The 23,696-nt window shown below is 35.4% G+C and overlaps 1 protein-coding gene across 4 annotated transcripts in view; it reads left to right on the top strand.

The window, feature by feature from the left end:
• The window catches only part of SOS1 (SOS Ras/Rac guanine nucleotide exchange factor 1), a 157,949-nt gene that overhangs the window by 39,513 nt on the left and 94,740 nt on the right, over positions 1–23,696 (top strand). For all 4 annotated transcript variants that reach the window (XM_063078408.1, XM_063078407.1, XM_063078406.1 and 1 more), the window contains exon 2: positions 23,046–23,171. In XM_063078408.1, the coding sequence (XP_062934478.1) occupies positions 23,046–23,171 (126 nt within the window). The remainder of the gene's footprint in view (positions 1–23,045; positions 23,172–23,696) is intronic.

The raw sequence follows: 23,696 nt of genomic DNA, 5'->3' as shown, positions 1-23,696 counted from the left end.
CATAATAAGATGTGATAAGCACTATAGATTCTTATAAACAAAATACTGTAAGAACTCAGTTATTGCCCCATACCCCCAAAAGAAAAAAAACAATCATATAGAAAAAAAAAGTTGGATCAGACATTTCCCTGGATTGGTATATTAAAAGGTGCTTGATATAAGAGTTTGAACTAATCTTGCCTTAGGCTCTGCCCTGTTAAGATGTGTTATTTGCTATTTAGCAGTCTACTTTTAGTGTTTATGCACAGAGTATTTGTGAATAGATTATTTCAATTAAAAGAATGAGATTCAGATCACAGAAAAGAGGAAAAATGAAAGCAAGGATTGACACCAGTTGATGCAATTTGAGTATTTGCTAAAGACATGCACACGAGAAGTGCTAGGATATAAAGATGAGTGAGACAGTCACTAGTGAGACTGGAGTCTCCCTCTAGTAGGAGACTAAAAACAAACAAACTAATCATTAGGGAAATGCAAATGGAAGCCACAGTGAGATACCACTTCACACCCATTAGGGGTGGCTGTTATAAAAAAAAAAACAGAACAAATGTTGGCATGGATGTAGACAAATTAGAACCCTCATGTATTGCTGGTGGGAATGTAAAATGATGCAGTCTCTGGAAAACAGTATGGCCGTTTCTCAGAAAACTAAACGTAGAATTACCATATGATCCTATAAAAAACAAAATTAAAAAAAAAAATTAAAACCACCACCAACAACAACAACAACAAAAAGAATTACCACATGATCCAGGAATTTCACTTCTAGCTATGTACCCAAAAACATTGAAATCAGGGACTTGAACAAATGTTTGTATACCAACATTCATGGCAGCACTATTCACAACAGCCAGAAGGTGGAAACAACCCACATGTCCATTGCTAGATGAATGGATAAACAAAATGTGGTATATATACACAATGGAATATTATTCAGCCTTAAAAAGGAATGAAATTCTGATATAAGTGGCGACAAGGATGAACCTTGAAAACAGTTTGCTAAGTGAAATGCCAGCCACAAAATGCTAGCCACCTTATATGAGGTACCTAGAATAGTAAAATTCATAGAGACAGAAAGTAGAATGGTGATTCCCAGGGCCTGGGGGGAGGAGGGATTGGTGAGTTATCGTTTAATGGGTACAGATGTTCAGGATGGGATGATGAAAAGTTCTGGAGGTGGATAGTTGTGAAGGCTGTACAACAGTGTGAATGTACTTAATGCCACTGAATTATATACTTAAAAATGGTTAAATGATAAATTTTGTTATGTACATTTTACCAAAATTCTTTTTAAAAAAGAGTCACATTATTTGGCTCTGTCTCAGGCATAGTAAATCAGAATTTCTAGTGCTGGGCCCAGAATGCTGCATTAAAAAACAAAAAGGCAAGCTTTTCAGGTGATTGTTATGCATGGGTTTAGGTTAAGAACTACTGATATGTGGGATTATATAATGTAACGTGGGGTAAACTGGATTTTATTTGTGTATCTTTAAAGAGAAATTTATCAGATTGATGAGTTAAAGTACAATCTTCATCTAGGTTTTTATGTTTAGTTCAGCTGATACCACAATGGTAATGTGAATAATAACTACTAATAATTATTTAGCATCTACCATTTAAAACACTTTCAGATATATGATCTCATTCGATCATCGTGGTATCCTCTGGAGGTGGGTAGTGATATTGCCATTCTCAGGAGTGAAATTTGAGAATTAGGAAATTTAATGACTTGCCTCAGATTATACAGGTAAAGTCAGACTTCCAAGATAGGTCTTGTGACTACAACTCTTGTATTTCCCTTTTAGCAGTCTCCAAAAAAATAGCAAGTGTTATTCAGTCTATTATAAATATTCCACAGGTTTAATTGGTTTGTTAACTAAAAAATGTAAAGTTATTAAGTAAATCATGAATCATAAAACTTAATACCACATTATTTTGCAAACATGACATTTATCATTTGACAGTTCCACTGTTCTTGCCATGTTGGCAATGCTTAATATTTACAAAACTAAGATTTACTCACTTTGTATAAGGAAGTATTTTTATGAAGTATAACTTTGAATAGTTAATAAATACTAAATAATGCCAGTTAGGAAATCTAAAACAAATCTATCATTCTGTGGCATTGTTCTCTTCTTTTGCATTGAAATGACCTCTATTCCCAGCCATTTGTGTCTGGTACAATTTTCATAAATGTGATTATTCTTTTAGGGCTTCCCTTTTGAAGAATGTGTTTGTCACAGTTGAACCCAGGAGTCAGCAGACTCACTTCTTTGCCAGGGAAGTAGAAAGATATGGGGGAAAGCAATTTCACACTAATTCCCATTTAGCCTTACTGTCTTACCATCATGGAATTGGTGGGAGAAAGGCATTTTTATTTTACAGTGATTTAATGTCTAACCATTTCTTATTTTGATAGGACAAAGGTATTACATGATAAAATTATTAAAAATACAATCCAGGCTTGCTTAAACTGCCTGTTTGCTAATTCTGTGTCTCAAAGATATTTCAAGCATAATGAATCCAGAATTGAACTGTTGATCTCTCTGTTCCCTCTCCCATTTATTCAAAAATCTGCTTATCTTACAGTATTTCTCTTAGTAAATGCACCTGCATCTGGCCAGTGATCTGGGTCCTACCTAACCCTCTCTAATTTTATCTGTTTTACTCTCCCCCTCCTGTATGTGCACGCTGTTCCCTTTGCCTAGAATGTTATCCCTCTCACTTCATCAATATACTTTTTACCTAAATTCTGCTTACCCTTCAAGTTTCAGCTTTAATCTTCCTTTCCAGAACCACCAAGTTAACTGAGGCCCCCATTTTATAGCCTCATGGCATCCTGTACCTTAACAAGAACATTAGTAACAGCTACAGTTAACATTTATTAAACATTGACTATGTACTGGTACATAATATTATCAGAAGGATTAAGTAATTTGTTCAGGGTTACAACCTGATAATTGAAAGAACCAAGATTTGAATTTAGACAATTTAGCCCACACTTAAACTCTTCACTACTGTCTCATATTATTATGTAGCTGTTTTTGTGATTGTTTAATGTCTAGTTCCCTTACGATACTTCTAAGCTCTGTGAGAACAAGGACTGTGTCTCTCATACTATCTGTTGAATGCACACACGTGTGCATATATCACATTTGGGGTATAGCTTCTCCGTTACTCAGCTTCTGAAAATGGATAAAAGTCATAGGTGGAATTCACAGGTGATATTGAACATTTTACTTTCTAGAAATGATAGTTTCTAAAAATGTGGAGAAATCTGTTTAGTTCATCTAGAAAATCAATTTACTGCTAAGTGATAACCAAGGAACCTGATCTATTGGAGAAATTGAATTTGAAAAAGTTTTCTTCCTTGCTTTTATGGCTTTGATTCTCTAGAAACTAGAATCTGCTCAGAGTTTATGAGCAATCATTTGGTGAATCTCAGTGGAAAGATATTCAAATCACAAACTGCCATCTGTTGTCATTTTAAAGAAGATTGCCAAAGATAGAAATAGATACACATGTATTGTGAATTGCTAATTCAGCTTTAAATATGCATCTTGGAATGCGATTGGAACTTAAAATAGGGTAGGATGGATGGGAACACTAGAGCGGGAAAACTGGGAATTTGATAAAGAGTCCCTCCTGTGTCAGGACATCATTGATAAGAGGTCTCTGTCACTTTTGGAGGATTCTTGAGTATAAAGATTAAGAGAATGCTTGAAGAAGAACTAAAAAACCATCAAAGATTCTTTTCTTGTCCGTTCATTAATTTATTGGTGGGATCTCTGTTATACTAATATTAAAAATTCTTGTTTGTTTAGGAAGGTTTTACTTACTGTTTCTAAAGCAAAACAAACAAATATAGAAACTTAGCACATGACACATTTGGAATGTGATGTGTGTAGTTATTTTCTGTGGGTAAGGGCTTTGAATATTGTCCTTCCCATTGCTAGTATACACACAGGAGGAAATCAATCATGTAGCAATGAAAAATTTTAATTCAATTTATATTTTATGTACACACATATACATACAATGTTATAAAAGTGCATAAATTGACCACGGTAATTGTAGCACATTTTGGGAGAGTTGGTTCATTCTTTCCTCCTTTTTTCTTCCCTTCTATCTACATCCCTGCCCTACCAGGACCCTCTAACCCATTGTAACAACCCAGGTTATCTTATTACATGTTTTTCTCCATGCTATCATGTTTATGTACAAATACATATTTATAATATGTTATACATACACATCTGTGTGTGTGGTTTTTGAGCATTCCCTCTATTTAAAATTTTTCAGTGTCTTTCTTTTCTCACTTAAAAATACCTGTGGAAATCTATCAAGTGGCATAGCTCTAATTTGTTCTTTTTTGGCTCTATACATAGTTGTATGAGTTTGCTAGGGTGCCGTAACAAAGTACCACAGAGTGGCTTAAACGACACAAATTAATTTTCTCACAATTCTGGAAGCTAGAAGCTTAAGATCAAGATGTTGATGGGTTGATTTCTTCTGAGGCCTTTTTCCTTGGTTCTGTGTTCTCCCTATATCATCACATAGTTCTTCCTCTATGCATATCTGTGTTCAAATGTCCTCTTATAAGGATACCAGTCAGATTGGATTGGGGTCTACCTGAATGACCTCATTTTAACTGAATTACCTCTTTAAAGACTAGCTAAAAATATATTCACATTTAAGATATTGGGGACTAGAACTTCAACAGATGGATGGCAGGAGGACACAGTTCAGCATAACAATAGTATTTCATAATTTATTCAACCGTCCTTTACTAAAGGACGTTTATTTCTAGTTTTTTGCCACTGTGAACAGAGGGGCAATAAAATCTTTGTATGTATATCCTTTTACTTTTATAGGATAAATTCCCAAAAGTGGGTTTGCTGGGCTATAGGGTATATTTATTTTAAATTTTGATTGTGGTTGCTGGATTACTTTTCAAAAAGTCTGTGTCATTTAGCATTTCTTTTAGCAAGGTATGAGAATACATTTTCCTAGCATTGTTATGAACCGTAGGTCCTACTGATCATGTTAATTTTTACTAGTTTAATAGGAGTAAAATTATATCAATAGATCCTTTAATTTGCATTGCTGTTAATACTGTTGAATTTGAGAATTATTTCATATGTATTGGGAATTTTTAAAATGTAAAGCTTTAGGGCTGAGCCCGTGGCGCACTCGGTAGAGTGCTGCGCTGGGAGCGCGGCGACGCTCCCGCCGCGGGTTCGGATCCCATATAGGAATGACCGGTGCACTCACTGGCTGAGTGCCGGTCACAAAAAAACGACAAAAAAAAAAAAAAAAAAAAATGTAAAGCTTTAATGAATTGTAAAAAATTATTTTAGTAAGGAAAACGTAAATTATAATTTAGGTATGTTGGCAATCCCCACTTAATGAAGTGAGTTTCAAAAGTTGGTTTGTGAATTGTTTAAGATTTAAAGCACACTCTCCTAGAGAGACAGCATTATAACTAGTGATTAGGTTCTCAACTCACCCTACAAAGGTATTTTTATTTTTATTTATTTTTATTTTTTATTTTTTCTGTCTTTTTCGTGACCGGCACTCAGCCAGTGAGTGCACCGGCCATTCCCATATAGGATCCGAACCCGTGGCGGGAGCGTCGCGCGCTCCCAGCGCCGCACTCTCCCGAGTGCGCCACGGGCTCGGGCCCTACAAAGGTATTTTTAAACTCATAATGACATAACTACTAATAAAGAGAATGTAACATTGTGTTATTCATTCATTCATTCACTTCACAAGCATTCTATGAACAGAACTCTTCTTCCTCTGATTTATCCTGTGGGTATGGACTGTGGCTTCTTGAAAAGGGTGCAAGAAGATTGGTAGTGGGCAAGGAGTGGAGTGAACTTACAGCTATAATGAAGTGTAGATAGGATACAGACCTGACTATAGTGGAGGAGAGATAGTATTTCTGGATTAACCACCAGTTGTATACTTACACAGAACATTTGTAAGTTGTGTGTAAATAGAGTATTTCTTGTACTTTGAATAATTAGATATACTCAATTCATAGACAGGCTTAGATAGCACACCTGAGGGGCCTAGGCAGGAGCTGAGGGTAGCCACCCTCTGCCCAGAAGCAGGCAAGCAGCACAGCAGGCCCAGGGGGCCTAGGCAGGAGCCAAGGGCAGCACCCCCCACCTGGAAGCAGGCAAGGAGCACGAAGAAAACACCACTTCTGCACGAGTGGCCCACAGTTGCCACTGCCAGACCCACAGCTGCTGAAAAAGCACCATGATGCCACAGCAGTAGCCACAGCTGCTGTGCAGGTGGCCTGTGAGACACTCAGCTGCATTGACACAAGGAGTGTCACCAGCAGAGACCAGAAAAAGAAGAGGACATCTCTCTCCTCAAATCCCTCTCCAGAGTAAAAGAAGAACCAACTGCTCTACCAGATGACCAGACATCAATGTAGAGATACTAGAAATACAAAAATCCAAGAAAATATGACACCATCAAAAGAATAAAGAAATTCTTAAATACCAAACCCTATAGAGCAGGAATCCCTTGAAATGACTGAAGAGGAATTCTGAGCAACAATCCTGAGGAAACTCACTGAGATACAAAAAGACTCAATTAGACAACATAATGAAATGTGAGAAAAAAATCCAGGATACTAAGGAGGAAATTTACAGCTAGATCAGTACCTTAAAAAAGAATTTAGCAGAGAACTCATGGAACTGAAAGATTCACTCAACAAAATAAAAAACACAACTGAGAGCTTAAGCAGCAGGCTAGACCAAGCAGAAGAAAGAATTTCTGAAATAACCCCAGGCAGACCAAAAAAAAAAAAAAAAAAAAAAAAAAGGAAAACATTTTAAAAAATGAAGAAAATCTAAGAGAGCTAGGAGAGAACCTTAAGTGCACAAACATTTGAATCATGGGTTTTCCAGAAAGGGAGGAGAAAGGAAAAGGCATGGAAAACCTATTCAATGAAATAATAACTGAAAACTTCCCAGGTATAGGGAGAGACATGACATTCAGATCCAGGAGGCTCAAAGATTCCCAAACAGACTTAACCCCAAAAGATCATCTCCAAGCCATATTATAGTCAAACTGGCAAAGCTCAGAGACAAAGAATCTTAAAAGAAGTAAGAGAAAAGTGTCAAGTCATCTATAAGGGAGCCCCTATCAGACTCACAGCAGATTTCTCAACAGAAACTCTACAGGCAAGAAGAAAATAGGATGATATATTCAAAATACTAAAAGAAGGAAACTGCCAGCCAAGAATACCCAACAAGGCTATCATTCAGAAATGAGGGAAAAATAGTGCCAGATAAACAAAAACTTCTGGAGTTCACTATCACATAACCAGCCCTGCAATAAATCCTTGAGGGAGTCCTGTATCAGGAAACAGAAAAACAATAATCACACATCTTACCAGCTATTGTTCTGTTCAAACTTTCTGTTTTTCTCATAGTTCAGTCTTGGTAGATGGCATGTTTCTAGGAATTTATTCATTTCATCTAGATGGTCTAATTTGTTCACCAACAATTATTCATAGTATTCTCTTATAATCTTTTTGATTTCTATAAATTTGGTTGTAATGACCCCTCTTTTATTTCTCTTTTTAGTTATTTGTGTCTTCTCTCTTCTTCTTAGTTCATCTAGGTAAGGGTTTGTCAATTATGTGGATCTTGTCAAAGTACCAACTTTTGGTTTTATTGATTTTCTCTATTTTTTTCCTATTTTCTATTCCTTGAAAAATTTTTATTATTTACTCCCTTTGCTAGGTCTGGGCTTAGTTTGCTATTCATTTTCTAGTTCCATAAGATGCAAAGGTGATTGTTGATCTGAGATCTTTTTTATTAATGTATGCATTTACGTTAAATAAGTTTCCCTTTTAGCAAAAAAATATATATATGTATATATTTTTAAAAAGCTTAGATAACACTAAAAAAGACTGGCATGTTCTTCAGTTATATCCATATTTTCCCTTTTACATATATATACTTGATGTCTCATTTCGGTAGATTGAGATTCAAAATAAGATGATATTTTTTGGAAATAAAATCAAATGGATGGAGGGCCCCACCTCCATCCTTTTTTTTTTTTTTTTTTTTTTGGTGGCTGGCCTATTTGGGGATCCAAACCTTTGACACCATGCTCTAACCATTTGAGCTAACCGGCCAGCCCCCTGGAGTCCTATTTTCATTAAAATATAAGCTCAATGAGAGCAAGGACTTTGTCTTGCTCATTTTGGGGTCTCTAGCACCTAGAATAGTGTCTTAACACATAGTAGAACTTCAATATGTATTAATTGAATAAGCCCCAGTTGAGAGGAAAAAAAAAAAACCTTTTTTCTTTCTTCTTTTAATGTTCTCCTTCCCACTGATAAACATAAGAAAAGGGGCTTATCAGACTAAACATCAGTTAAGGTTTTAATCACATCACAGAGAAAAAACTAGAAAAATGAAGGGTCCAAGCAAACCATACTTGTAGATCTTTTAAAACATAGACAACCAGCTACTTTGGTTCGGTCCTTGCCAAAGTTGGTGGGGCTGGAGCTCAGATACAGTCCCCAAAAGTGGGCTTGTTCCTTCTTAAATTTTTTGTTTTCTATCCCGTTTCCCCCCCTCTGGAATTCTAATAACATGTATGTAAGACTGCTTAATATTGTCCCACAGATCACTGACGCCCTTTTCAATTTTTTCAGTATTTTTCCTATCTGTGCTTCATTTGGGGTAGTTTCTGTTGCTGTGTCTCCAAGTGTCTTAATTATCTTTTATTTTACAATATCTAATCTGTTAATCCTATCTAGTATCTTTCACTTTAGATATTATATTTTTATCTCTCGAGGGTTTTTTTTTAATATATATATTTTTCATCATGTTCATGTTTTTCCTTTATCTTCTTGAATGTATAGAGCATATTTATGCTAGTTGTTTTAATGTCTGTCTGATAATTCCTTCATTCTGTTGTTTCTAGGTCTATTTCAGCTTATTAAATTTTCTTCTTTTGGTTGATCTTTTCCTGCTTCTTTGCATGTGTGATAATTTTGGGTTGGTTGTCAGAAATTGTGAATTTTACATTGTTGGGTCCTGGATTTTGTTATATTTCTGTAAACAGAGTTGCATTTTATTCGGGCAAGTAGTAAAATTGCTTGGGATAAGCTTGATCCTTTTGAGGCTTGCTTTAATCTTTGTTAAAAGCTGGCCCAAACCACCTTTAGTCTTAATATTAAGGCAGTATTTTCCTGAGGATTTAGCTAATGCCCATGTATTAAGAGATTTCCCCCCTGGCTGGTATGAACATGAACTAATCCTAGCCCTGTGTGAGCTCCAGGGATTGTTCTGACTACTGTTTTCTGGTGGTTCTGGTCTTAGGAAGTTTCTTCTCACACATGTGCATATCAGTACTCAGCCAAAGATTTGAGAGGAGACTTCAAATCTCTGGAGCTCTCTCTGTCTTGTGCACCCCCCTCAATTCTAGTACCTTGCCCCATATGTTCTAGTACCTTGACCTTCATGACCTCCTATTTGTTGTCTCCTCAGTTTAAGGAAATTGCTGGGATCTATTTGGGTTCTCTCTCCCCTCTTTCCCTGCTCTCTAGCCTGCAAACTGCTTCTAGGCAGAAGGTAAGGCTCCTCTCCATTGCTTCTCTTCTCTTTGGGCACCATAGTCCTAAGATGCTTGTTTCCCAATAACTGAAAACCCTTGTTTCATGTATTTGTCTGGTTTTCTAATAGTTTTAAGTGGGAAGGTAATTATTCTCCCGGTTGCTCCACTATGCCTGGGGCCTCTTTCTTTTGTTGCAACTGCTGAAAGTAGGTAAAAAACTGGAAATTGGATGGGGTTGGGGGAATCTAAATGAGGTTATGCTGTTCATAAAACTAGTTTCTTCATGCTGTTATAATAATTTGCTGTTTAATATTGTTCTCATTCACTGAGTTATTGTCAAGCTCTTTTACCTGCCCGGAATCCTGCTGATGACTCCAATTGTTGAGCTAGGGCTGGGTCTTGAGCTCATAGACCCTTCAAGCCCGTTGTCCAGACTGGGTCACAAACCCTTCACACGCCAGGCTGGGTCCCCAAACCCCTCACACGCCAGGCTGGGTCACCAGACCCTTCACACATAGGTCTATGAGCTCAGTCACCGACAAACAGGTCCTTGGAAGCAAACAGGTCCTTGGAAGCCATAGCTTGGAGAGCATGGCTGTGCATGGCGGCTGCCCGAGGCAGATGCCAGCCAGGGTCCCAGAGCCATGCGTGTGCACTAACCCCCCCCCACACACACAATTTGCTTACAAAGAATGCACCATACCACCCCCAACCAGCCCTCAGGCGAAGGGGCCTGATTAAACTATTCTATTTTCCCAACAGTTATAAACCACACGAATACAGGCAGGGCTGTCTCTTTCCATTATACCCCAGTGCTTGGCATCATTTCTGGAACATGGCAGGCTCTTAATGTTTTTTGAATGAATTAGTATGCTGGGCAGTATGCTAGGCTATGGCATATAGGTGTTGAGTATGAAATGTGGCACGTAAATGTGTCAGTAACCTTCTTTTAAACCTTTATGTCAACATAGTTGAAATGTCTTCTTGCAAAATGCATGAAATAGCAATGACAGTAAATTGCTGACTCAGAATTGGGCTAGTATTTTCTTTTCCCTCTGTTCCGAATCCCTTCTCAAGCTACACTTGCATCTCTTCTTCCCTTCTTTGTTAAAGTTCTTCTAAGAACAGTCTGCATTCAGGGTCCCTCTTCCCCTCTCTCTCTTCCTGTTACTCCTCAACTGCCTACAATTTGGGTCCTGCTCTAACTATTCTATTCATATTCTTCTTTCAAAGGCCTCCAGTTATGTGGTAATTGCCTCATTGATTTTTTTTTTTAATACTCTTGTTTGAGTTTTGCAGCATTTAAAGCTCCTGAGTTTTTTTTGTTTTTACTTCTCCTTTGCTTTCCTTAAGAATATATCCTAACCACCCTTTCCTAATTCTCTTTTGCCCCATCTTCATCTGCTTGCTGCTTGGATGTAGGTGCTTCCCAAGATTCACCTTCATTGCTTCTCTGTGTACCCTGGATTGGGAGATTTTATTCACCTCTACTGTTTCTACTATTACCCATGAGTTCTTGGATGAACCCCAGATCCATGTCATTGGCCTTAACCTCTTTTTTGAACTTCAGACCTAGCTAGATTTCAAACTATTCTCTTGTATTCTCTAGTAAAATTTGTTACCTTAAGATATGTTTTTCTTTTCTTTTCCTATTCCTCTTTATTATTTTATTAATGTAGATCCAGTTGTCCTTTGCCAGAAATGTAGAGGAAAAGGAGAGGAAAGACAGTAACACAAAGCTAACAGAGCAAAGAATATAAGTTCTGTGAGGCCTGGAACATCGTCTTATTCCGCTTTTCCCAAATGCCTACATATATGCTTAGCATATGTGCTGCTCAACAAATACTTGTTGGATGAATGAAAGAAATGTAAGGTGGCATGGGGAGCATAATAACTACCAAACATTACCTCAAGCTAATGTGACCTGTGGTCTTAACTTTAATGTTTATATAGTGGTGTTTACTTGATTTCTTCTCCTTCTGCAGCTTGAAGTGTTATTCTCCCACATGAACTCAGATTTTTAACAAGTTTTGTGAAATGCCTAGCTACCATTTCCCTTGACAACATAATAGCTGGGGCTTAAGTCATTATTTAAAGTCTTATTTATATTACATTTTAGATATAAGTAATAAAATGGAATAAATAGAACAGTTCATGATAATAATCAAATCAAGTTAACTTTTCTTCTCAGAGCAAACATTAACATTAGAAATAGGATGCTTCTGGGTGAAATTTCCAAACTCAGTTTTAAGGATATATCTCTCCAACATGTTTATTTATGCCAGATGAGACTTTAACTGCAGTACTCATTGGCCCTAGCTTGTATTGAAAATATGATAACAGGCTAATAATATGTAATAAGCTATTGACAGGCAAAGAAACCGGGCAGCTGTGCTTAATTAGGCAACACTGTGCTTACTCTTAGTACTCTTCATTTTCTCAGCCTTTTCAACTTTTTGATGTAATGCATTGTATTTTTGAGTTATTTTTTGTAAGACTTCCTCCTTAAGTGGGAATTTGGACTACTACTCCTGGCTCTTTCTTTCAGACACTCATATAATTGCATGAGGGTACTTCAAAAAGTTCGTGGAAAGATTCGTATTATCTTTTAATTCTGTTTTTTCCACAAACTTCTTGAAGTGCGCTTATGTGTGTTTGTGTTTCATTTCCTCAGCTTTACCGTTAACTCTAAATAGATAACATTTTCTCTATCCTTTATATGTGACATAGGAAAGTGCTCTTCATGGAGAGGGTTCAATAAATATTTTTAATCAATCCAGAAACTTTTGAATATTCAGATGTTATTTATGAATTAAAAGTCAGGGGAATTCTCAAAAAATTTTTTTTATTTAAGATGTCTTTATTCATGTATATGGTAAATATTGTCCCTTACTAAAAAACAGTGACATTTGTCTTTAAATCTATCAAACTTAGCTAAAAATTCATGTGTCTCTTTCAAAAATTCTGAATAGCTTGGATTAAATATTTACAAATATTTCAAAAATCAAGAATTTCCTGTGATGAATAGAAAGCACCTATATATAAAATTACAGAACTTTGCATTTTTAAACTTCACTATATATATATATATAACACAAAAGAGGTCTTCAGAAAGTTCATGGAAAGATTTGTATCATCTTTTAATTCCATTTTTCCATAAACTTTTTGAAGTACCCTCGTGTGAGAGAGAGAGTGTGTGTGTGTATATGTATATGTATATATACAGTCGTCCGTCAGCATATGCAGGGAATTCGTTCCAGAACCATCTGCATATACCAAAATCCACAGATACTCAAGTCCTGCGGTCAGCCCTTTAGAACCCATGTATGTGAAAAGTCTGCCTGCGCAGTTCAAACTTGTGTTGTTCAAAGTGTCAACTCTATACTTATATACAGCATCCAAAAAATTTTCCTCATAATTTGCAATTAATAACTTGTAAAATCTCATATCCCTAAATACCAGGACCAGGTTTAGTTATATCAATTCATTTGCTCAATATTCAGCATCTAAATTAAAAATAAGAATATTTATGTTTCTTAAAAGTGATATACTATTTATATTTTATAACATTCATTGAAGAAAATACTTAAAACTTTCAAAACTAGAAAAATAATATTTAAAAAAACTATTGGTGATATTCTGTCAATTTCTTAACGTTTTAATGTATATAATACATTGAAGAGTGCACATTCAATTTAAAGAATAGTAGATTGAACATTTGTGTACCTGAGTTTTTAACTAGTCAACTGTTTACATTTCTTTATAGATTTATCACATATGTTTAAATCCCTAAACAAAGCATGATTTGGTTTTGCCTTTTTCTGAACTTGATATAAAAGGAATAGTATTGTTTGTATCGTTCTATGACTTATATTTTTGCCCAAAACATAAGATTTTATTTATGTTATTGTATGTAGCTTGTAGGTCATTAATTTTCACTGGTGTATAATATTCCATCTTCTGAAATTACTACAATGTATTCATCCATTCTACTGTTGATGGACAAAGGGTTGTTTCCAAGTTTTGCTTTTCAAACATTACTGTTAGCATTTTGGTGCTTGTTCATCTGCTGTACACATGAGTTGTTCAATAATAGAACGGGAATCCCTTTGTCATATTCCATATTGTCACAATGGAAATATATGAAGGCCAAATCTTCTGATACCCATTCCCAGAGGTTTCTTTCAGCTGGATTAAGCCTTCAATTCCAGAGCAAGCCCAGCTGTATGGCTTCCAGTGTTAATGCTCTTCCTGTATACCAGAGCAGACAGTGGTAAGCTTCACACCAGGCCTCAGAGTCTGAGTGTAGCCCATTCCAATTAAACTAGAGTTGTTGACTTTTGCATTTACTGGTTTATTAGAAAGGATATTACAAAGGATCCAGAGGAAGAGATGCATAGGTCAAGGCAAGTGGGAAGGGGTATGGAGCTTCCATGCCCTTTCCAGGCATGCCATCCTCCAGGAACCTCCCATATGTTCAGCTATCCAGAAGCACCTGAAATCTTTTATTTAGGAAATATATATATCTTTTGGAAAGGATACCCTTTGCATGTATGTATTAGTATGTATTATACTTTGGGCTATGAACCAGTTCTATATTACTTATTTTGTAACTCAAATTTTTCCAGTTTTGACCATTGGGATATCTTTCATATTTGCTCCTATGCCTTATTTTTTCATCTTCTTTCATTTCTTCTTTTTTCTCCTTATGTCTTTTGACATACTCTCATCCTTTTGGTTTCTGAGTACCACTTTACTCTCTGGCACTTTAAGATGCTCTAGTCTCACTGTGTATATTCTCTTCCTCAGACCTAAGCCATTGTCTGTTGAACCCTGGTTGCTCTTATTGGAGAATGTTGTTAGAAACCATGATCTGGACACTGGGTATGCTCACTGTTACTAAGGTGTCAGTGCTTTTAGGCCCTCTCAGTGGACAAAACTAGGAAACTTATGTACATATTATCCAGTGGTATCATGTGGGCATATTGTTCAATTTTTGTCTATTCTACTTAAGTACATTTGATTTTTGTACATATTTTTGAGGCCTAAAATTAGTGGACAGTAAGTATAGGGAGTGTAGTTGAAAGGTGAACTTAAGATATTGTTGCATTGTCTTTTTATGAATTAAAAACTAACAAGACTCCTTTTAAGAAAAAAGGTTGTCCTCCAAGTATGGATGATTTCTGTTTCCAAAGTTCCATAACTGAAATGTTTAGAATGTAAAATAAAAGTTCCCTTAGCACCAATATTTTTAGTATAGTTTAATTTTCTTAGCATGGCATACAGAAATCTTTTATGTTCTACCTCTTGCCCACCTCATGTCCTGCCATTTGTTCCATGTGATACTAACTTGTCCTTATATATGTCATAGTTTCTGTAAATGAAAGTTAGCTTTAGAGGATTTATTAGATTATTTTCACCTTTTTTTCCCCCCTAGAATACTTCATGGGAGGTTGTGTGGTTTCACACAGCATCAAATCTGGTCCCAGTTTTATTAATACTAACTAAAATTGATCAGGGGATTCAAGAGGTAGCAGATAGCATGAACCCTCCTTTATAAAGATCAGCTCTTTGTTTAATGGTTTCATTTATTTATGATTGATGTTTGAATTTATGTCATTCAGGTTACAAATGGGTAGTTTTCTAACTCTGCATTCTGTCTACATCTATTATCTGGAATCCTTCTGTAAGGAAGATTCATTAGCTATTTGATTATCCCGAAGTATAGATCAGACAGGAAAAGAGGATGTATATTTAATTTTTTTCAGGGTAAAAAATCAGTGCCCCAGTTATTTCCAATGCTGTTATATGAGTTTTGGGGTTTTTTAAACATCATTTGACCTCGTGGGTTTTTATAAATTTATTATATTTCAATCAGGTACAGTTGATTTGGTTTTAAATTAACTCATCTTTGGCCAATGAGAAGCTCCTCCATGATGTTCCTGTGTTCTTTTATTATGACCTACTCATCTTTGAGAGCTTCCATGCTTTCTGGTAAAATAAGATGTTCCAGGATTATAGTGTCATTTATTATTTAGTTTTGAGTAAAGAAATGTGTGTGAATATTTTTAAAATATTCACTGTATGTGTGTTTATTTTGTAAATATTCACTCTGCTTGAATCTCCTACTATAATTAAAAATTTCTTAAGATATTATGAGATAGAATTTTTTAATAACTATATTTCCTGTAATTTAAAGCTTCATGCTATATGTTAACTATATCATTCTTTTAAAATTGCTTTTATTTCAAAAATTTTATGAAGTTATCTTTATTATTTTGTACATACACACTTTTTTTGCCATATGTAGTCTAAAGCTTCTTGTAAAGTGTGCATTGATTATCAGATTTTTAATTTATATTTTGCTCACAACCAAATTATATAAGTACTCAAAATATTTTTTACCTATTTCAATCAATTTATTGTAGCCATTGAGCTTTTAAAGTTAAAAAAAATTTCTTTAATTGGGGCTAAGTTATTTGTAAAAAAATGTCTATTAAATAAGCCCTCTTTACCTCCTCTAGTTACACCTAGTAGGTTAATAAGTAAATTTATTTCTACCATAAACACCTAACAGTTATGTTGTTTTTGCTACTTGAATATTTGAAACACTACTAGGCCAAATAATTCTCCACAACATACATACATATATACATACATACATAGAAAATTAGGTGCCACCTGATAAAAAGCAATTTCAGCTTTGTTTCCCTAGCTGTAGTATACCTTACACTCAAATGTCAGACTTGAATTTCTTATATTTTCTGCAAAATAGTGTCTTTTCATAGCTTCCATCTTGATTAAGTTGGTGGTTCTCTTTCATTGCTTCCCTCTACCCCCAAGACAGTTACCCGCACCTATCTCCTTCCACCTTATCAGTCCCTTCTTTCCCACTTCCCGCTGTTTCTGCCTTGGTCTATGCCTTCATTCTTTCTTTATGTCCCAGTTCAAGTATGTCTTTCTTGTGAAGGATTCTGACACTGCTCACACTCCCCAGCAAGGGCCACTTTTTTTTTTTTTTTGTCATCATTGTACCTTAAATGTAACTACATTTTAGCCCTCATCACTTAGTGTTATAGTTAATTGTTTCATGTCTAGCTCCTCTGTGAGCTGAACTTTTTGAGGGCAGATGCCATGTCCTGGTTCATCTTTATGTCGCCAGCAAGTAACAGGAGCTCAGGAAAACAACTTTGTTATATATATGGGTCTAAAGACTAATTAATGGACATCAAGAAATGAGAAAATATTTTTAGTTAGTTTTATTTATGGGAAATATGGGAAAGATGTAGGCTCTCTGATTTGATTTTTGCCTTTTTTAGTTTAATTTTTTATGAAGGAGTTTTACCTTGACTTTCAAACTAACCTCAGAGTGAGGAGAAATAAGCATGTGAAACATCAAACATTGACTAAACTATTGTCACAGTGAGAAAGAGATTTGACCATTCAAATCCTTATTTTTTGCTAAGGTAAAGGTTTTGAGAATATCAGTTCCATTTCACATTCTCCCATTATAGTTATAAAGAAAAGTAGCAGATCTGGGCTCAAGACATGACAGAATACAATCCAGAAGGCTTTCCAATTCTTCAGAGAGCCATTAGCTAGAAAAGGATATTAAAGATTCATCAGAATTCAATATAGTGTTTTCTGGCAGTTTACCCAAGGGGTTCCTGAATACATTTAGAGGACTCATGTATCAAACAACTAGGAATTGATATAGACCTAATCTCTTTGCTTTTTTAGATTCCACAAAATCTGGCAATAATAGCCAACAAAGTTGCCTCAGAATCTGCTAGAAATTACTAGGGACAAAATAGACTGTCAAGATAGAAGCAAGTAGTCCTTAAGGAAGGCTTACAATTCAAAAGATGGCATCTTTAATTGGATATGGTAAAAGAGTTACTGTCATGGTCATATAAAATTCTTATTTGTGGCTCTTATTCTTTAGTGAAGTATTTGCATTTATTGTACTTACATTACTTTAAGTAATTGCATTTAAAGAAATATATGAAGTCTTCTATATTAATAAACATAAGTATAAAATAATGTTTTTGAAAACTACATATAAGGGAAAACCCACATCTAGTTTAAACCCAATTCAAAGTGCTTATTATAATTGCTCATAAACACCCCCCCACACACACACACACCGCTTAGTAAATATCCACTGTAGATGGCTTCTGAAGGCTGTCATAAGATTTGGCAGGGTAACCAATTCTGTGGTCTTGAATGATTTGGATCATTTGGCCTATTAAGTGTCTTTGAGTACCATTTGTAATGGAATAGAACACTTTAGCTGTAACACTAGCTCATTGGAAGAGATGTGTTTTTATTCTATCTGTATATGAAATATAATGTTACTTCTGTCTGCTCTTTAAAGAAATATCTACCAGCATCTTCCTTGAAAGAATAAAGAGCAGTCTGTGTATTTTTAGGAATTGGTTCTGTGATTGCCTTTTAAGCGTGGACCATTGCTTGTGTTTTTCAGTCAGAGGTTTTGAGGGGTTTTTTTGTTTTTAAGGAAGTAACACAATTTATTGATCTCTTATAGGAATGAATTTTGTGATTCCAATTTGACAGATTTAAGATGTGGTAAAGGTTAATGTCCAGAAGCTTAGAATAGTTGGCATCTTGGAAGATGCATTATTTTCTTTTTAAGTAAATGGATTCTTTGATTTATTTATGATTTTGATTTATTTATGAATTCTTTGATTTTTTTGATTTTATTTATTTACTAGGCTATTTATAGCAATCAATAAAACTTTAAATTTGAATTTCTAAATGTTAATCACACAGAGTGCCAAACTTAATCAACATTTGAATTATATGTGCTAAAATGATAAGGAGTATCAAGTTTTTGTTTTTAACCATTACATTTCACTACCATGGTTGTATACAATTTATTTGATTCCACATATAAGTGTCTATTTTAGTTCTGCCTTCATATGTTGAATGGCTTCTGCTTTAAGGGCTTATGCTCTTGAAAATCAACCAAACAGACTCTGTAGCCTTATTGCCACCCTTTTCAATCTTATTTCCAAGAAAGAAATATGTTATGCCTCTCACCTCTACAACACAGAGGCTTTGAGTATTTATTGGACATCAGGGGTTTAGAGTGAAAAGCAAGGAGAGAATAATTCTGTAAATAGATAAACAAGGTCCTGCCCAACTGGAGCATCACAGTCCAATAGAAGAAGTAACAAGGGAACATGTAATTACAATGCACTGATGAACCCAATAACAAAAATGTATTACCTAGTACAGGGATTGGCACAGAGCAGAGTATAAGGCTGGTATGAGCAGGGACTATGTTTGATTCATCTTTGTATATCCAGCACCTACCTAACAGAGGGTCTGATATTTAATAGATTTGATATACCAGTTAAATGAATGAGATTAATTCTGCCTGAGAAAGAGGTAAGAAACAAGGAAGTCTTCCCAAATCATGAAATCTGAGTTTTGAAAGTCGACTAGGTAGATAAAAGGGTAAAAGAGTAAATGATAGGAATGGAGAACAGTGTGAATAAAACTACATGCTGTGTTTCAGCAAATTGCAAATAGTTTGGATTACAACCTGAAGTGTAAATTGAAGAGCAGCCAGAGATGGGGCGACATTAGTGAATTATATTGTTTACATGGGTTTCTTTGAAAAACAATTAACTTTTTTTTTTTTAAATAACTTGATCACTTTACACTTTCTTGAGCACTTTCTAAAACATGTTTCGGGATATCTAAATCCAAAGGGCTTTGATATTTTTAAAAGTAGGAGTTATTATTATTATTAGAATTATTATTATTATTAGTTAGAATTAATCATTAGGATTATTGTTGATTAATTATTTTCATCTTAATATTTATTATTTTCTTTTGCATTTCAGTTTTATGTCAGGTTTTTAGTGTTTTTATAATTTTATATAATTTATAATCATTGGGATCCTTTGTGTGATCAATGATCATTTTACCTTTTCAAATTATAAGGATTTATAGAACTATATTTGTATTTATGACATGCCAATGTTTATTAAAGTATGATAACATACTTTAAGCCAAGTTTTATATAGAAGCCCACTATATAAATTGATATGGTCCATAGGCACCGTTGGGAAAATAGAATAATTTAATCAGGCCCCCTTGCCTGCCCGTTCACTTGGGGGTGGTGTGGTGCATTCTTTGTAAGCAAATTGTTTGTAGTGGGGTGGAGTTAGTGCAACTGCATGGCACCACGACCTTGGCTGTCGTCTGCTTTGGGTGTCTGCCATGCGTGGCCATGCTCTCCAACCTACGGCTTCCAAGGACCTTTTTTGCTGGTTACTTAGCTCATAGACCTAAGTGTGAGGGGCCTGGTGACACAGCCTGGTGTGTGAGGAGTCTGGGGACCCAGCCTGGTATGTGAAGGGTTTGTGACCCAGTCTGGAACCGGCTTGAGGGGTCTGTGAGCTCCAGACCCAGCCTTAGCCTGACAGTTGGCATAGTCAGCAGGATTATGGGCAGGTAAAAGAGCTCTACAGGCACCCACTCCCTGCACTTATGGGTCCACTAGGATATTCCCCAGATTCCTCCAGGTTTGGCAGTTTAGGGTTTAGTGGAAAGAGCTCTGGCCTAAAAGCCCAAAGGCCCAGGTTTAGTACTTATAGTATTACTAGTTAGTGTCAGGATTGTGGATGTCTCTTTTTCTCATCTGCTAAAATAGAGGGACTGCGCTAAATGACCTCAAAAGTCTTTTTTAATTCTAAAAGTTTGCAGTTTCGTAAATCTATGGCTGTAGTTTATGTGATGCAGGGTTCTTGGAATGTAACCCTCAACTATAGCTACATTTTCTAGGACTACATCTTAGTGAAACCAGGAGATGTCTATACTGCGTTTTTCTTATACGTGCGCACGCACACACACACACATACACACACACACATTCATTTGGAAAATATTAAGTACCTTCTACGTGTGATAGTTTTTCTTATTCAACTTTTATAACTTTTTTTTTTCTCATGTTAAACTTGAGATATTGGTAAAATAGGTGGAAATACTTAACAAGTAATTTGAAGTATGAGTCTAAAACTCAGGAGAGAAATCAGGACTAGGGAGAGATTTGGGGTCATCCACACAGCTGTTAGTTCAAAATGTGGAAGTAAATGAGATTTGGGGGAAAGAACAGTAGGAGCAGACAGACAGTGGTGGAATCCACATTTGAGGGATGGAGGAAGATATGGAACTCTACAAGGAAATGGAAAAGCAGCAAGGTAATCAGAAGAAGTAGAATAGATTGTGTCACTAATATTAAAAAAAGAGAGTTTCAAAAATGAGAGGAGCTTTTGACTGAGAGCCAAATAGAAATAGCCCACCATGTGGTGTTAGGATTCACTGCTAAATGAAGATAAGTCAGCTATGAAGATAAAGTGTATCTGAGAAGACAGTTTAAGCCATTGGGGACCTGCAATTCAGTGTACAAAAATAAAACTTTTGTTAAGTTCCTTTTTTATTTTTTGGGTTTTTTTTTAAAGGGTTGTTCAATCATGCTAAGTGTTGAAGAGGAATTAAATTTACAAGGTTTGATACCTACACACAGTCACAGTGTGATGGCATGGTGAATGGAAAGCATTGAACTCAGAATCACAAATTCTGGGTTCTAGTCCAAACTCTCCATTATTTTAACTGTATATCATCTAATATATCCATTCATCTAATAGAGTGGAAAGATTTGTAAACAGATAAATTCTAATCATATTGGTAACTGCTATACTAAACATGATCAAAAGTCCTTGGGCAAATGATTTAAGTCTTCTGGGGCCAGTTTCTTCACCTGTAAAATTAAGTTGTTAAATTGTTTCAAACCTCATACTGTATGAGGCATGCTGTTCTGAATTGTTATAATGCTATTAGTCTCTAAATATTTGCCTTTAAAAAGTATGTGAATGGATATGTGTATATATATATATGCATAAACATGTACTTTTAACATACATTTAAAAATTCGTTACATAGTACACTGTTTATAAAAATCGCCCCATACACTGAGGCTGTCATACCTTCTCAGCAAATGAGGTTTAGCAGGACAGACTGTACTGAATGCTTTTGGCCAGTGAGTATTGTGCACTTTTATCCAATAAGTGCTCTCCCACCCTTTGGAGAGTTGATTATGTTTTGAATCATATCATGTATGAAGGTACTTCAAAAAGTTTGAGAGAAAATAGAAATGAAAGATAATATAAATCTTCCCTAATAAAGATTATTAGACCACCAATCTTCCTATAAAGTATAAACAAAGTCTCAAATTATCAAAGTGCCCATTTTGTGTCATTTGATATAGAGTGACTGTATGTTCATAAATATTTATCAAGCTTGTACTGTGTGTGCCCTGCACAGGGCTAGATGCTAGAAGTATATCAGTGAACATCATGATACATGTTCCTCTTGGATTTTATCCTTTAGTAGGAAAGGTAGAGTTAAATAAGGGACAGAGACCAATAGGAGGCCAGTTTTGCCAAAGCAGAACGTTGAATAAATGTTCTAACTGGTTCTTGGCAAAAACTACACAGACTGCATCTTTTATTACCTCCTCAGCCACTCTCTCCCTCTCCCTGTTCCTGTATCTCACTGTAACCATGGTGCAGGGGAAAACAACATTGAAATTATACAAGTAGGTAACTGAACTCCAGGAGCATGTTAAAAGCTTGTATGGTACATCTGCCTAGGAAAAATGGTCGAAAACTCTTGATTTCTGGGTCAATAACATTCAAATCTTTGCTTGCAGGCCAGACTATGTTCTTAAGTATATACCCACATTTTAAAATTTTTATTTATTTTTTAAAGTATACAACACTTTTAAACTATAAATTCCATATGGCCAATTGGTTCTAAAAGAATGCTTTCATTGAGTTTTGCCAAACTCTTACATCTATAGCCAGCCTAAGGTTATAATGCAACCATGATCTGACAAAATCAGGTTATGAATAAATGCTTGATTACAATCTGATATAGCAAAGAAGTTGCTCATGTTATTGATGAACAAGTGTAGTTCTGACATGAATGTTCATTGTTATTTTCTTTCACATTTAAGACCAAAGTGACATATGTTGGAACAAAGACATATGTTGGAACTTCACTGTTCATTAAATGACATGAAAGAATTCTTTGCTCAATCTGATGATAGTTCTCAAATCCTGGAAGAATATTCTTTCCCCCAATTTTTTTGCTATTCACAATGTACAGCAATAGATATACACATTTTAGAAATGTATTTATGATTATTTTTTAAATTCAAAGATGTAGAGCAGTGGGAGGGACAGGTGGGAGAGGATAGAGAAATGAAGTGGAGGTGGCCCCCAGCCAGGTTCTTCATGGGCCTGCTTTGGGGGTGGAGGATATGGTATATCCACAGTGTCTTAAAAAATTATTTTTCTATTTAATTAGATGAAACAAACCCACACTTTAATTACTTTGCTTTTTGTTTATAGGTTCAGGGGCAAGTTCATCCTACTCTTGAGTCTAATGATGATGCTCTTCAGTATGTTGAAGAATTAATTTTGCAGTTATTAAATATGTTATGCCAAGCTCAGCCCCGAAGTGCTTCAGATGTAGAGGTATGATAAATTTTGCCTTGTATTTACTTTGTGTATGTATAATCTGTGTGTTTGTTGTAATGTCAGTGAAGGGGAAGAGTTTGTTCTTCAATTCACAAAATATATATGGTATATAAGAAAATGAAGACTGGATTTATTTTAACTTTGTATTGGGTATATGATAGCTTGTATATATTTTAGCTGCTAAACTATTCTGTATTTTGCTTTTAAGCTAAAATGAATAATTTCTTGATGTTAGAATGATATGCTCACACCTTTAAGAGTGGAGTATGTCCAAGTGTTTCATTTGTTAAAGCCAATCTTTTGATCTTCAGTTGTTACATGTATTTTAGGTGGGAAATGAATTCCTTCTCCCCAACTGAAAGAGAGAGAAACATCTAAAATACCTAGGAAGGATTGTTGTTATCTCTTACAAAGATGAAATTGGCCCCTGTCTTTTTAGGGCTTATTGTTTAATGGAGATACAGATAGGTATATGGGTAATAACATAATGTGTTATGAGTAAAGGGAATGTGGGAAACCATA

The sequence above is a fragment of the Cynocephalus volans genome, chromosome 14 (assembly GCF_027409185.1).
Source record: "Cynocephalus volans isolate mCynVol1 chromosome 14, mCynVol1.pri, whole genome shotgun sequence".
In the NCBI taxonomy this organism is placed as follows: Eukaryota; Metazoa; Chordata; class Mammalia; order Dermoptera; family Cynocephalidae; genus Cynocephalus; species Cynocephalus volans.
The sequence above is the reverse complement of the archived record's forward strand: the minus strand, read 5'-3'. Positions and strand labels throughout refer to the sequence as shown.